Source organism: Cydia fagiglandana, chromosome 20 (assembly GCF_963556715.1).
Source record: "Cydia fagiglandana chromosome 20, ilCydFagi1.1, whole genome shotgun sequence".
In the NCBI taxonomy this organism is placed as follows: Eukaryota; Metazoa; Arthropoda; class Insecta; order Lepidoptera; family Tortricidae; genus Cydia; species Cydia fagiglandana.
This window is the reverse complement of record NC_085951.1, coordinates 2928682-2944554: the sequence shown is the minus strand read 5'-3', so window position 1 is coordinate 2944554 and position 15873 is coordinate 2928682. Positions and strand designations below refer to the sequence as shown.

Here is a 15873-nt window from a genome sequence, read left to right as displayed (position 1 = left end):
CCTAATAAAGTACAAAATTCCCATTCGAACATAACAAGTTAATCTTCCATTTGATCTGATTTTGATATCACTCAGTAAAATTTGCTCGTACTTATAAATAATACGTTAGTGTAAGGGAGATGATGGTTAACTGATATGAAAATGAGATCAATAGAGATATCAAGTTGTCATGTTCAAATCGAAGCCTGCAGTCTACGTGATAAAACAAGGCATTTCATCAAATAATATATAATTTCCATATAAAAATGTATTAAAATAAAGGATAAAATAAATATGAAAATTTCACTGTTTTTTTTAATTCAATGGTGTAATATGTTTTAAATAAAAATCATGTCATAGAAAATAAATTGAACTATTTATTTAATATTAAAATTATCATAAGTATCTCACAAAATCATATTCACTAGGTATATCTCAGATACTGGAAATAATCAATAACAAAAAACAGTAAGTAGGAAGAAATTGGATCTAATAAATAACAAAATAATAAATCAATAACACTCGAAATAAACCCCATTTTCACAACGTTTTTAATACTAAATACAGTTTAAGATCACTGTTTTAAGTTTTCATAAAAAAACATGAAACAAGAATAAATCACAAAACGAAGACAATTAAATAACCAATATCAACCTATTCGACGCCAACGACGGATATATCCGAACCGCAGGGCCAACGCCAAAGACGGATTAATCCGTCACAGACCACAGAGCAACATAGGTGCGTATGCATAAAGTTCAATTTCAGTTTTGACACTTCGGTGACGTAGCCTCCGAGTGACAGCTTTTGTGTTTGACACGGCGTCGAAAAGCTTCATTGATAAAAAATTGGTAGTTTAAGCGTGCCTTCTAAAGTTGTATCCACACGAGACAATTTTTCGCCAATCTGATGAAATTCTCCGATCGAACAGGGCCGTGCGGACGCAAATACCAATTTGATTCCCCGATCATATCAGCAGGTGCGGACACAAAAATGCCAATTTTCATAGTAGAATGCAAATTGGTGATTTAATTTGTGTAAGTGTGGACGCTAGATGAGATTGACCAATTATTTTGCTGAACAAATCGACTGATTTCGTCAGTCCCGTCTGGATACCTCTTAACATTTTGTACTCCAACTAAAGTTTTAGGCAATACGTTCGAATACTTCGCAATTACACAACTTTAAATGCGTAAATAATCTATCTAAAAGGTTTCACTTATCATATAAATACACAAGACCATTGATATAGTTATTTGTACAACAAGAGATCAAAGTTTAATATTTCTTCGAGTGCTTATTTTGAGTCCCGTGCAAGCGAAAGATGCTATAATAGATTCGCGAGCGTAGCGAGTGAATCTAATTTAGAATCTTGAGCGTAGTAAGGGATTCAAAAGCGCACGAGATGTAAATAACTTTGATCTCGTGTAGTACACAAAAATTTTCACCCTAAGCAGTGAGAACATACCTAGATCCCTCTAGGTCAGCCAGAGATAATAGAACCCAAGTATATCGAACTTGTATTAGACCCCGCATGTTGAAATGACATTTGACTATAAAGGTCACTTGAATGACATTTTGTCTCACTCAGTGAGCAAAATGCGATTTTGCTCACTGAGTGAGACAAAATGACTCAGTGAGCAAAATCGCATTTTGCTCACTGTTTTTAAGAAGCAAAGTACCCTTGTTCGAGCTGCTGAGGTGAAAAAAATATTAACGGGTTTGCGACGTTTCAATTTCTACTAGTTATTGTTTGGTAAACTGTTTAAATAAAAATAATACAACATTTTTTGTATGACTAAACTATGAACTAAAAAAAAGTATGATTTTCTATGTCAAATGTGTTGCCTAAAGACTCATGTCTTATATTTTTTCACTGATACTGATGTTCTTAAAAGAAATTTCCTTTTCACTCGCTACAATATTGGCTACGTGCACGACAGTGGCGGCTGATTTAGTTATATAACTCATAACATATACTAGAGTACAAAAATCCATGTGCTTTTAGTTCCCCCACCATGCCTCGCATAGCCGATAGGCTAGGTTGAATACTTAGGGCGTATTTACACTTTGATCTCGGCGAGGCGATTCACAATGGAAGTGTAGGCGAGCCCTAACGCCCAGGAGACTTCGTGCCCGTTCACTTTCTTGAACAACTGTTAAACAAAAAATATAACATTTATCAAAATGTTTTTAAAACATTATATGCATGTTTCGAGTGACAAAATAAATGTCATATAACGATGAGAGCACGATGCATTCTTACTATATCTGTATCACTCTGTGTCCTTGTAACAGCGACAGACAGAATCTGAAATCGATGCAGGTGAATAGCGTACATATAGACGGCCGAGGGTAGCGAGGTCATATAGGGATACGAGGCTGACGACCCTTTTTCACGTAGATAGATAGTAGACTAAATTAGAGATTATACGAAAAGTAGTTATAAACGGCCGAGCATAGCGATGTTGTATAGGGAGAGGAGGCTGACAATCCCTTTTCACGTCGATATACTGCATTTCTCTATAATATGAGATCTAAGAAAGTAGATTACTCACCGACAATCCGACACAGGGGAGTGGTCTAGTATTTTATACCCCTGTTGTAAGAGCGCCAGACAGAAGCTGAGATCAATTCCATCGAAATAAGACCGAAAAGTGCGGGAGTTGATATAGACGGCCGAGCATGGCGAGGTAGTATAGGGACATGAGGATCCCTTTTTCAAGCGGATATATAGAACAAAATCTGCCAAACATATAACTTACCGACACAGGCGAGTGGTCTGGTATTTTATACCCTTGCTGTAAGAGCGCCAGACAGAAGCTGAGGTCGATGCAGGCGAAGGGTTGCTCCACGTTGCTGGCGCCGCACGCGCGCAGGGCCGCCTGCCGGTACGCGGACACGGATATGGTGCCGCCTTTCATTACATCTACAAAAGAAATGTAAAATTAAAGTAAATGTAAGGGGAACTAAGTCAACTAAGGGTGCATTTACAAGTTTTGTACCAACTTTTTGTTTCATAAATTCAGCATATTCCGAAGGAGGATTCAGGAAACATGACGAAGATCGATCTGGAGGGACTGGAAGTTAAAAAAGTAAAGGTAATAACTAACTAATATGGCTCAGTGACCCAAAGAGGGTCTTGGCCTCCGAAACAAGAGCACGCCACTTATCTGCACCGCTTCCTGCCAATTATCGGCTTGAAGCTGACGCAGATCCGCTTCAACGCTATCTCCCTTGCGGTGTCTGGGCGAGGTGGGGTGGGGTTGGGGGTGGCTGTGTGGTGGAATAATCCCACACTAAATTTGTACGGGAGCGCTTATGTGTGGTGACCTCGATTGTCTTATCCGTCTCTAAATTGAGATGGTATGTGGGTTTGCAGCTCACAAAGTCACTAGTTAGTAGGCTTACCAATAAGTCCGCGTTGGCAGCCACCTCATAAAAGATCATAGCGGCTACTTTGCCTTTGGGCGGGCTCTGCGGCTCCCAGTCCAGCGTGACCTTGACATATGAGCTGACTATTCTGTAGCAGCATATAGAGTGGGAAGATATACTCACCAGAGTGGGATAGATATATGTACTAACCGATGAGGCCGGCATCGGCGGCCACCCCGTAGAAGAAGCTCATGGCGGCCACCTTGCCTTTGGGCGGGCTCTGCGGCTCCCAGTCCAGCGTGGCCTTGACATATGAGCTGACTATTCTATAGCAGCACATAGAGTGGGAAGATTATACTCACCAGAGTGGGATAGATATATGTACTCACCGATGAGGCCGGCGTCAGCGGCCACCTCGTAGAAGAAGCTCATGGCGGCCACCTTGCCTTTGGGCGGACTCTGCGGCTCCCAGTCCAGCGTGGCCTTGACATATGAGCTGACTATTCTGTAGCAGCGCTCGAAGGCCGCTTCGCGTTTCATGTTCGCTGGGCGGGAGGCTCCACTGCAAAAAAAAAAACAAATATTACTAGTCGACTTTAATAGTTGAATCCGTTCATAAGTTTTTAGTTTATCGCGAACATACACATATACAGACAGACAGAGGCGGCGGAGGACTTTGTTTTATAAGGTGTATTGTTATGAGCAAGGCTCGGAACCGGTTTTTTTCTCATACAAAAATACCGGTATCATTACGTTTTTTTACGTTCTTCGGTTTATTATTTCATTTTTAATAAGACAATCTAATAATACGAAGTTGTTACCTAAATACATGAATGCCGAATGTTATCAAAATTTATCTCCTTATAATTGCTAGGTACTGACACCTGCGCTACAAGGACGTGCTCAAACGGCATCTGAGCGCCATCGACACTGAGCATTGGGAGGAGCTTGCTGGAAGAAGGTCATCTTGGTGTTCTACCATCCATAACGGTGTCAAAATTTTTGAGGATAACCGCCTCACAAGCTTAGACACAAAACGCCAATTACGGAAAGAGAGACCTAAGCCCTCCTACGTGTACACGCTCAACGAAGCTGGCCAACTTTATTGTCACACGTGCAATAGAATATTTAAGACCAAGTCCGGCCTGGCCAGCCACATAAGAGCTCACGCCAGACAACGTCCATGATATTTATTTAGGGTCGCCGTCATCGAAAACGATGAGGAGGACTATACTGACACAAACTGTAGTACTTAGACCGTCTTACCTGATGGTGTATTCCACATTAGCATACGTCCATTTCTCCCCCGACACGATGGGCTCGACACACACCGACGTGATGTCCAGGGAGTCGTTGCCAGACTCCGATTTGAAGATACCGTGACGCGCCGCGTACATGCCTAGACCCAGGTAGCTGGAAATATACAAAAAATATACTAGAGTTAGACCAAATTAAGTAGTCGCGATTTTGATTGCACAGACTGTGCAAGGGTTAAACCAAGGCTCGGAAACCGGTTAAATTTCCAGTTGTCATGTACTTAGCGCAAAACCTTTCAATTTCATTTAAACTGGTTTTTAGGAGAACGTTTCCATAAAGTTCTTGTCAGATTAACCGATTTCAAACCATCAAAATCGGTTTTTTCCTATGGTTAGGGAGGCGAGGTAGCTAAATGGCGTAATTCAACGGCGCCGTCGAGACCTATCAAAATCGAAAGATAAAATAATTTCGAAAAGAAAAGCTCGTATGGCAAAAACCATTTTAGCGGTGGGTTTGGCGTGTACGGTTTTTCAAAAATGTTAAAAAAAACAGTTACTTGGGCATTCTCGAGCGCGTCAGATATTCATACTACGTATGCCCCGAGTGCCTCTGATAACAACGGTATACTAATCTGCCGGTTTGCGTGGTGGGGGTAGGCATATAAAGTAGTCAAAAATGCAAAAAAAAAAATTTACTCGAGCGCGTCAGATTTTCGGAAGGGGTGTTAAGTAGGCCCCAAGGAAGCTTCCTTTAAAAGAACTGACGATTTCGGCGTGACGATAAGTTACGATGAATTTTTGAAAATGCAAAAAAAAAAAGTTTTTTTGAAATACTCGAGCGCGTCAGATTTTCATAGGGGAGGTTTATCTCGGTATCCTGAAAGCATATTTTTTTAATCTGACAAAAATGTTGGTGGGTTCTCTTAATCTGACCGATTTTATGATGCTTCAAGTCAAAAAGTTTTAACTTTGGACAAAAATGTAAAGAGACCTTTTTTGTGTAAAATAAAATTACCTTTTTTGTTTATTTAAACTTTTTTTTTTGTAAAATGTAGGTATCGTTCGCGACTTATATGCCGCAACGCGTTCTTAGGAAGACGAAATGGCTCCTCCACACTTCCGGTCATGCGGAAACCGGCAGATTTTGTATTTTTAGTAAGTTTTAGATTATATTCTTCAAAATAAAAAATAAAAAAATCGCGCTCGAGAATGCCGGATTAACGTTTTTTTTTTTACAAGTTCGCGACCCTATAACTCGGCAGCGTCAAGGACTTATCGTCAGATTAGTTAAATTTAGTCTTTAAACACTAAAATCAACCCCCAATATCTTAATCTGACGCGCTCGAGTATTTCAGACTATCCATTTTTTTTTACTAATCTGATCGTCTATCCTAGGCGCGCGTCACTACATATAGAGCTAAATACTTTACAAGGTTGTTCTATTAGGTCTAAGGTATCTCTCATATCTTAAACTGCCACGCTCGAGTATTGCCGAAAATTCCCCTATTCGCCTCCCTAACTACTATGTCGGTGTCTTCATTTAAATATTTAAATCAGGCAACAACATATATTACAAATACCTGACAGACTAAAATACATATAGATTTTAGAAACTTAACCCTAAACTTTGTAAAACACTATATGCGACATGCGACAAAAGGGCGTGGTAAAAAATTACGCGGCACACCACCGGTCGGCCGACTCGTCGCTCGTAGAATAAACCGGTTTGTTTAAGTTACAATAAAGTTCTTAAAACGTTTGCATTCTTTTGAACGTTCTGGGTAAAATCGAAATAAACCGGTATTTACCGCTATTTTAAAAACCGGTTCCGAACCTTGATTTAAGCTTCATAATTTCATAGAAGCTTGACGTTACGAGGTTAAATGTAAAATTTAATTAAGGTAAAATCTACCTGTGCGTGTATACAGTAAGGTTGGCAGAGCTGGTGGGCACGAGGTGCAGATCCTTAGTTGGGAACTTTGGACTATCGTGTGGGGACAGCTGATATGTGATCTGTGTGGAGCCCCCGCCCAAGTCTAGGGCTGCCATCGTTTCACCCTCCATTATATCTGAAAAAAAAAACCCTTTTGGTAAAAAATCGCACAAATACTTGCATAAGAAAAAAACTGTATGATTCGCTCTGAGCATGATGATTCGCCGTGTAGGTTAATATTAACCATACAATATCTAGGCGCAAATACTTATGTCCATTATGTCCAGGTGTTAGAAAGGATTCTATTATTTTTCTATAATGTATAAGTTTATATAAACTGCAAATCATTGTGTCAATAAGATACTAAAAAAAACATGGAGAATGGAAAATATTTAGAAGTGGTTTCCTCTTTTTGTACGGACGATCACGTGTTATACTTCCCTCTTAAATGCGATGGACAACCCAGTTGTCACATACATTGTATTTCTGTAAATTTGAGCTTGATTTACTTTACGTTACTAGGATTTATATATCTTTCCAGGTTCAACTTACAATGAAATGGTCCGGGCACAAGATTGGATGACCGTGCATTCAAAAAATACTAAATCTTCTATATACCATCTTATAAAACAGTCCCCTACAGCAGTACCGTCTTTACCATAAGGGCACACGGGGCCCGTGCCCAGGGCCCCCATCCACAGGGGGCCCCGAGGGACAGACAGTAACAGTATATTTGATTACCCATAATAAGTAGAAGATCATAGTAGAAAAAAGTTAGTTTAATTTGCTTTCTTTACTTTCCAAAAGGGCCCCAAATTCTTAGGTGCCCAGGGGCCCCAGCATAGTTTAAGACGGCCCTGCCCTACAGCGTCTCTCTGTATGTTCGCAATAAACTCAAAAACTACTGCACGAATTTTCATGCGGTTTTCACAAATCAATTGTTATTTTCGAGGAAGGTATAGGTGTATCATTTTAATTTGTTAAGATTTACCCGTGCATAGCCGCTAGGGTCGCTAACTCGCTAGTTCATCATAAAATCAAGTTTAACGAGACAAACTGACGTCGTTTTGCTATATTATAAGTATGGGGACTGCTATAGGCCACCCTTAACAATAAGGCTTCAGTTGTCTTGTTTCTTTCGGATTTGTTAGGAGTGGCCTATTACTATGTAGTGGCCATCTAACCATTAAGTACAGCAGTCACCCTATATGTTCAAAAGAAAAAAAATGTTACTCACTGTGGAGCAGGTTGATGGTGTACCAGATGAAGATGCCTTCATCCGCGGGATCCATAATCTCTATACCAGCTCGTGTGTCATACCCCAGCCTGCAACGATATTAAATTTGTCGTAGAACCACACATAGTCTAATAAAACATGGTCTTCTCTTCCCAGAGTGACACAAGCCTACGTCACAATAACATGGCCGCTATATATAGCGCTATCGCATATTATCATATAGCGCTGTCGCATGGCGACGTAGGCTTGTGTCGGTCAAGTGACCACGAAAAGACGGGATGAGAGTACCAGGCGGAGTATATTATTATACCATGGAACCACAGAATATTTATTCTACACAGAATATTTACGGTAGTACATACTATTATTTAATAGTATGTACTACCGTACAGAAAGGATACTTCCTACAGAACCGAAGTTTAACAGCGGGTCAGGCTCGAATCACGAAACTAATCCGTTCTGTTTTATCTTTTTCACCACACCAGCTCGGAAAGAATTATTTTGCACTTCAAAAACGAATAGCAAAGTTGCATTTTATCCACATGTGAGGCAAAGTAATCAAATGCAAATTTTGAGTTGTTTTCTTATGTTTGCTGGTAGAATTGACTTTTAAATGATGATTTTGGATGATAAATATTTGATAACATTCATTTGGATTTGATTTGATTTTGTTTGATATTTTACATTTAATATTTGGTTCGGGTTGGTGTGGTGAAAAATTTTGTGTTTCACTCGGGGGCAAATTTTGTTTAACCCTCGTGCTTTGAAACCCTCGCAACGCTCAAGATTCCATTTTTCGAACCACTCGCTACGCTCGTGGTTCAATTTTGGAATCTTTCGCTTGCTCGGGTATCAATAATAGCACGAGCGGTTAAACAACAACTTTGCCCCCTTGTAAAACAAATAACTATTGTATACGCGTTAGTAGTTTAGTAACAACTTCATTGGTTCATGATTGAATAATATTACTATCTGTAAGAATGATTGTACCGTGTGCCTAAATAAACATTAAAACAATGTTTATTACTTAATACAATAAATACAGATTAGAAGAAATTAATTTTAGTGGCATTTTAAATATGTATTTCTCAAGAGTTTTAAATAAGATAAGTTTCTACTCACTTGCCGACTGCATCTGAAACGGCCGCTAGCAGCTTCCGCGCCTTTTCCTGTACAAATACAAATGGTTCTTGTCACTATTAAATAAAAAATATATAAACCCCCTACGCATTATGCCATAAAATCCATTTTATGCCAAAAATGCCTTACATAATTTAGGAAAACAGCTGATACTCCTCAAACTGCTGGATCCATTTTTATTAGGTACTTAAATAAAAGTAAACAATTTGTTAATTTTCGGGTAGTTATAACATTTATTGATTAACCAACACAATACAAAACCACCTGGATCTGTCACTCAACGACTTTAACCTACATTATTTGATCGTGTAGTGTTTTCATCTACGCTCAACTGGCTTAAGAAGCCATTCGAGGGTAGATTTGTGTACTGGTTTAAGTTAGACCAAGAAAAGTCTGCAGCGTTTTTGATAGCCCACGCAGTGTGTTATTTTAAACGTTAAACTCCTATGAAATTATGACGTATAAATATAAATAACACTTGCACTGCGTGGGCTATCAAAATCACAGCAGACTTTCCTTGGTCTAACTTTAAACGTATCATTAAAAAATACCTGTGGCAGCAGTCGCAGGCCCGCCGTAGCCCGAATTATAAGTGGCGTGTTGCGTCTCTTTTCCAATGGCGTTAGGAACTCTGCTTTCTTGATTAGCTGCACTATTGTGTCCGCGCCCTAAAATATGTCAACACTCTTTTATAGTACATTGTGCATAAGTTGAATATTGCAAACGAGAGTAAGTTAAATCGCGACGGCTTGCCGGAGCGATTTATAGACTCGAGTTTGCAATATTATTACGCCCCGAGTTACACACAATGTTTTTCATCACACTTGCGATACAAAAATTAAGTATAAAGACAATAAACTGTTAATTATGGCACTAGAAACTTCATAACAGCCTAGGGAGAACGCTTTTTCTATAACTCCCGCTAAACCTGCGTGCAATTCCATATTTACTGAGCGAGTGTGATGAAAAGGAATTAAAACATCTTCCTCGCGTTGTCCCGGCATTTTGCCACGGCTCATGGGAGCGTGGTCTCCGCTTGACAACTAATCCCATGATTTGACGTAAGTACTAGTTTTTACGAAAGCGACTGCCATCTGACCTTCCAACCCAGAGGGGAATCTAGGCGTTATTGGGATTAGTCCGGTTTCCTCGCGATGTTTTCCTTCACCGAAAAGCGACTGGTAAATAAATATCATCAACAATAAACTTTATTTAATAAAGTAGAACTCAAGTGTCGAACACCAAACTTACAATAAAAAGTAACCTAAAATCAAAACTACCTACAAACGCGATTTCATACAGAATGTATGAGACGTCAAAAACCTTTTTGACGTCTCATACATTATTGATATTGTGCTTGGCTAGAAAATTTAGAAAATATTACTTTTTCGGGTACCTAATTCTAAAAATCATCCCTAATACCATAATAATAAAGTTCATTTTCGGAATTAAATACTTGGAATTACCCGAATACCCGGTTGGAAACCGCCGGACGGAAGCCGTGGCCTCGGGCACCCTGTACACTCTTGGCAGCGGTCCGTCACAAATGAACTACGAGCTGGAGCTGGCTTGAGCTGGAGCGAGGCCAGAGCGGTCGCTGAAGATAGGAAGGAGTGGCGCGAGCTTGTGAAGGCCCTTTGCACCTCTGGGGTGCCATAAGACAACAACACACCCGAATACACTATAAGGGCCCCCCCCCACATCTGGCGTCTTTCGAGCGTCGGCGTCTGTCGGCGTCGGTCCAGCGCTATGGAAAATGACGTCGCTGCGCAGTTGCGTCGACGCTGCGTCGACGTTGCGTCGACGTCGGCCATAGAATTGTAGACGCCGACGCTCGAAAGACGCCAGATGTGGGGGGGGGCCTTATATATTCATACCTTAGCCGGGTCGTCAGCGAAGGAAGACAGTCCCGGCTTTGACTGCTCGAAGTACTCCTCTTCTAAATCTAAATTAGGCTGTCCGAATACTGCGAACAAACAGAAAATTAAATAAATAATATTATTTGGCCTTACTTGACAGGACGGGTAGACGGGGGATGTGAAGTAGTATTATTAATCGTGTTTTCAAATTATTTTTTTTTAATTACAGGACATTCTTACACAGATTGACTAAGTCCCACAGTAAGCTCAAGAAGGCTTGTGTTGTGGGTACTCAGACAACGATATATATAATATACAAATACTTAAATACATAGAAAACACCCATGACTCAGGAACAAATGTCTGTATCATCATACAAATAAATGCCCTTACTGGGATTCGAACCCAGGATCATCGGCTTCGCAGGCAGGGTCACTACCCACTAGGCCAGACCGGTCGTCATATTTATTTCCAACTGAAGAGAGCCTATTTCGTGATAACTTGATGCATATTTATTTATGAAATTATGTATAGAACGTAACCTTTTTGAGCTTTTGAGCTTTTGAGCTTAATTTATAGACACTAACTACATTATCTGAAATGTCATTTAAAATTATGCGACATCCCAGGGAAAAATATACAATAAATGATAATTAGCTAATAAATCGCATAAATAAAATAAATTTATATTTTACGTACAGTTATCACATGTTTTATAACGTGTTTTACGGCCCCACGTCCATAAATTATACATAAAATGATAATTAATATGTTGCATAAGGACCCTTCTCTGATGAAAAGCCATATTAGCGGAGTCAGTTATGAAGTTGACCCAAATTTTTTTTATTAAGCTATGAGCTTCATCACATATCATCTTTGAGTAATTCTAAGCATTTCAAGCCTGGGAGGCAATAAGGGGTGGGGGGGTACAAAGATGGCCGCCACCCGTCATCATTCAAAAAAATCTGTTCTGGTCCTGGTGGCTACTAGGGCAAGTTTGGTATCATTTTCGTATAAACCGGAGACATAGAATTCATTGCTGATATTTGTTTTTTTCAGCTTCATAGTAATTTTACAAGAAAAACGTAAAAAGATGAAAATTTAGGATGGAGGTTTTTGCTTTGAGAGCTAATAACTTTTGTATAGTGGCCAAAAATATCATATAAAAAATACTGTAATAAAGCGTAATTCATGCAGATTCTAAACATATACACGTTGAGTAATATCCTACTGCAAAAAGATGGTGAAAAAATTATTAAATGACCGCAGCGCGGGTAGTTGGACTTTCGTTTATCTTGCGGACCGTCGTTTATCTTACAAAATGATCGAGTACGAGTATCTACGTAGGTATGCTTACTTTGCTAGATTTTATGATGACGAATAAAATACTTTCATCCAGACATAATTCATCATACAGACATAATTTTATGCACTTTAATTTTAATGCACTTGCAACGATTTGAGTGGGGCCTAGTGTTATTTGACCGGTGTTTTCTGTAAGGTGGAGGTAAGTACGTACTTCCCCAGTTGGGCTCTGCTCGGATAGATCTGGAATGACATCCGCTGTGCTGTGCCCTACCACACAAAGCGAGATGACATTCACAGTGCCCATACCTCTCTTTTGAACGTAGTTTAAGGATATACCCGGGTCCAAAATTGGGTCCGAGAAATAACTATTATAAATGAAATTATTCTAATAAAATAGCGCTCTTATTTTTGCTGATAATATTAAAACACTATTTATGAGAGAAATTGTACTACTTAGGAAGAGGCAAAATATTTATTTTCACGATAATTTTCATGCTATAACTCACTTTTAAGTAATTTTATAGGTACTTACTTGTTGTTTTTAATAAATAACTTCAACCGGCACATAACATTCATTTGGATTTGATTTGGTTTGATTTTGTTTGATATTTTACATTTAATATTTGCTTCAGGCTGGTGTGGTGAAAAATTCTGTGTTTCACTCGGCGGCAAATTTGTTTAACCCTCGTTCTTTGAAACCCTTACAACGCTCAAGATTCCATTTTTCGAACCACTCACTACGCTCGTGGTTCAATTTTGAAATCTTTCGCTTGATCGGGTATCAATATTAGCACGAGCGGTTAAACAACAACTTTGCCCCCTTGTAAAACAAATAACTATTATGCTGAGAGCTTACATTTAGAAATCATAACAGCTATGTATATTTGTCATACTAATATAGGTTATGCAAGTATGACTTGGTGACAAACCAACGAAGCCCCGAAATTGCGGTTGTACATGATCTTATTTGTTAAGCGAGCCGCCCTCCTCTTTAGACATGGGGATACCTGTGTGTATTTTTTTAACCTATACCAGAATTATGTCTGTGTACTGGAAACTGCGGACATTAAATATACAGAAAGCATTTTATTCATCATCATAAAATCTAGCAAAGTAAGCATAGTTACCTACGTAGATACTCGTACTCGACCATTTTGTAAGATAAACGCCGCCTAGCGAGAGTCCAACTACCCGCGCTGCGGTCATTTTTCACAATAATTTTTCACCATCTTTTTGCAGTAGGATATTACTAAACATGTATATGTTTAGAAGCTGCATGAATTGCGCTTTATTATAGTATTTTTTGTATGATACTTTTGGCCACTATACAAAAGTTATTAGCTCTCAAAGCAAAAACCTCCATCCCAAATTTTTATCTTTTTACGTTTTTCTTGTAAAATTACTATGAAACTGAAAAAAAACAAATATCAGCAATGAATGCCACGTCTTCGGTTTATACGAAAATGATACCAAACTTGCCCTAGTAGCCACCAAGACCAGAACAGTTTTTTTTTAATGATGACGGGTGGCGGCCATCTTTGTACTCCGCCCTCCTCGACTAGACGCACGCTTCTTATCGCCTCCGAGGCTAGAAATGCTTAGAATTACTCAGAGATCATATGTGATGAAGCTCATAGCTTAATAAAAAATTTTTGGGTCATATATGGCAGCGATCCGTAACTGACTCCAGTATATATATATCTACTCAATTTATTCCAAAAATGTCAATGAGACATAAGCGACTTGCGCGTGTAGGTAACTACGTCTGATGTAGATTTTGTTTATATACTCAAAGCTTTTACTTACTCCTGCAGCATGTGTTAGTACATACATAAAATGAATAGACTAATAGGTAATTGAAATAGGCAATAATTCGTTTTTATTTCATTAATTTGTCCTCGAGAATAGTTAATCACGATATAGCGCTGTTATCAGGTTTTAGTGTTATCAACGCGCCGACGCAAGATTTTGTAAAGAAATACATTTTTACTATAAGTTTACGAGCCATATTTGTAGGTAATCTTAGACCTGCCTAGACAAAGTGTCTATCTACTTATCACTAAGCGATACTGTATTTCATTTATTGTGTATTTTTACGTCTTTACAATTGAAAAAAAAAATAGTCTTTAGTATAAGCCTCTTTATAACGCTACTCGGTTCTGAGCTAATCTAATCAGTGTATAGCAGCGGTCGGCAACCTTTTAGCAGCCAAGGGCCACATAGCAGTTAACGAAGTGGACGCGGGCCGCACTTTGTTACTATTTATGACTTTATCAGACATTGTCATTTGTCAATATTACATACAAAATAGCCAGGGAGGCTCGCGGGCCGCTGGTTGCCGACGGCTGGTGTATATGTACTTGTAGTTCGCCAGATGTCATCTGTCAATCAATCAATCAATCAATCAATCATTTATTGTGCCATGGTTACAACAAGAGATGTTACAACATTTATACAAGTAAGTACCTCATGGACCCTAAAAGGGTATGACAAACATTTCCTTAAACTAAGATTTATAATATTTACATATGTCATGCAATACAGCACAATAAGTAGCATCCTATTAAATTATTAAATTATATAAATAAAACTAATAAATTACATATTAAAGCTATCTGCAAAGAAATCATTAATAGAATAATATACTTTTCTCGCAAGGAACCATTTCAATCTTTTTGTATATGTTGTCTCTCTTTCCTCTGCCTTTATAAAGTCCGGAATATGATTGTAGCATTTAGCTGCTGCATAAAGAGGGCTTTTCCTATATATTTGTAATTTAGGCGCAGGTAGTTCAAGTTTGTATTTTAGCCTTCGATTTGGCAGCTGTTTGAACAAGTGTATGTTTTTTTTGACATAAATACATAATTCTAAAATATAAAGACATGGTAGCGTAAGTATGCCGTGCTCAAAAAAATGTGGCTTGCAGCTATCGGGTTCTTGGATACCCACCAATACACGAACGCATTTTTTCTGCATGACAAATATGTCGTGTGCATCTGTACTGTCGCCCCATATTACAATCCCATAACGTAGCCAAGACTGTGTAAAGGCATAGTAAGCTGACAGTGCTGTACCAAAGTTTGTTGTTTTCCGGAGCGTAAAGAGTCCGTACAGAAACTGGGATATTTTCGTTTTAACGCATGCGATGTGAGTTTTCCAGTTGATATGGTTATCTAGAGTAACACCTAGTAGTTTGAAATGCTCTACTTCTTCAATTTCCGTGTTATCTAGTAATAATTCTAACTGTAGAGGCGTTCTTTGATGAGGATAAAATTGTATTAATTTAGTTTTATTCGTATTTATTGTTAAATTGTGGTCGCGCATCCATTCATTTATATTATTTAAGGTTTGTGTTAGTTTTACATTACAATTTTCCGTATTATCGAAATCAAAAAGGAGAGAAACGTCATCTGCAAATAAAGTGCATTTGGCATCTATCTCCTTCGGGAGATCATTAATATATAATAAAAAGAGGAGACAACCTAAAACACTTCCCTGTGGGATTGAGCCTTGCGCTTCTATAATATTTGACCGAATTATTTCCATCTCATTAGTAGACGGATTTAGGTATTCGATTTGGACAAGCTGCGTTCGCTTCTCTAGGTAAGATTTGAACCAGTCATGAGCTAACCCTCTAATTCCCGATCCGTATAATTTGTTGAGCAATATTCTATGTGAAACTTTGTCGTATGCTTTCGTGAGGTCCAAGAGTAATCCAACCGCGTGGTGTTTATTATTTAAGGTGTCCATAATCTCTTGTGTGTAGTTGGTAAGCGCGAGAGCAGT

The 15873-nt window shown here is 38.8% G+C and overlaps 1 protein-coding gene across 2 annotated transcripts in view; it reads right to left on the bottom strand.

Annotated features, from left to right (window-relative positions):
* Positions 1 to 336: 336 nt before the first annotated feature.
* Positions 337 to 15873, bottom strand: part of LOC134674353 (nucleoside diphosphate phosphatase ENTPD5) — a 27076-nt gene continuing 11539 nt past the window's right edge. For both annotated transcript variants that reach the window (XM_063532405.1, XM_063532404.1), the window contains exons 4-12: positions 10798 to 10886; positions 9472 to 9588; positions 8903 to 8949; positions 7781 to 7869; positions 6523 to 6679; positions 4621 to 4767; positions 3744 to 3916; positions 2745 to 2908; positions 337 to 2135 (exon numbers count right to left, since the gene is read on the bottom strand). In XM_063532405.1, the coding sequence (XP_063388475.1) occupies positions 2043 to 2135; positions 2745 to 2908; positions 3744 to 3916; positions 4621 to 4767; positions 6523 to 6679; positions 7781 to 7869; positions 8903 to 8949; positions 9472 to 9588; positions 10798 to 10886 (1076 nt within the window). In that variant the 3' untranslated portion in view covers positions 337 to 2042. The remainder of the gene's footprint in view (positions 2136 to 2744; positions 2909 to 3743; positions 3917 to 4620; positions 4768 to 6522; positions 6680 to 7780; positions 7870 to 8902; positions 8950 to 9471; positions 9589 to 10797; positions 10887 to 15873) is intronic.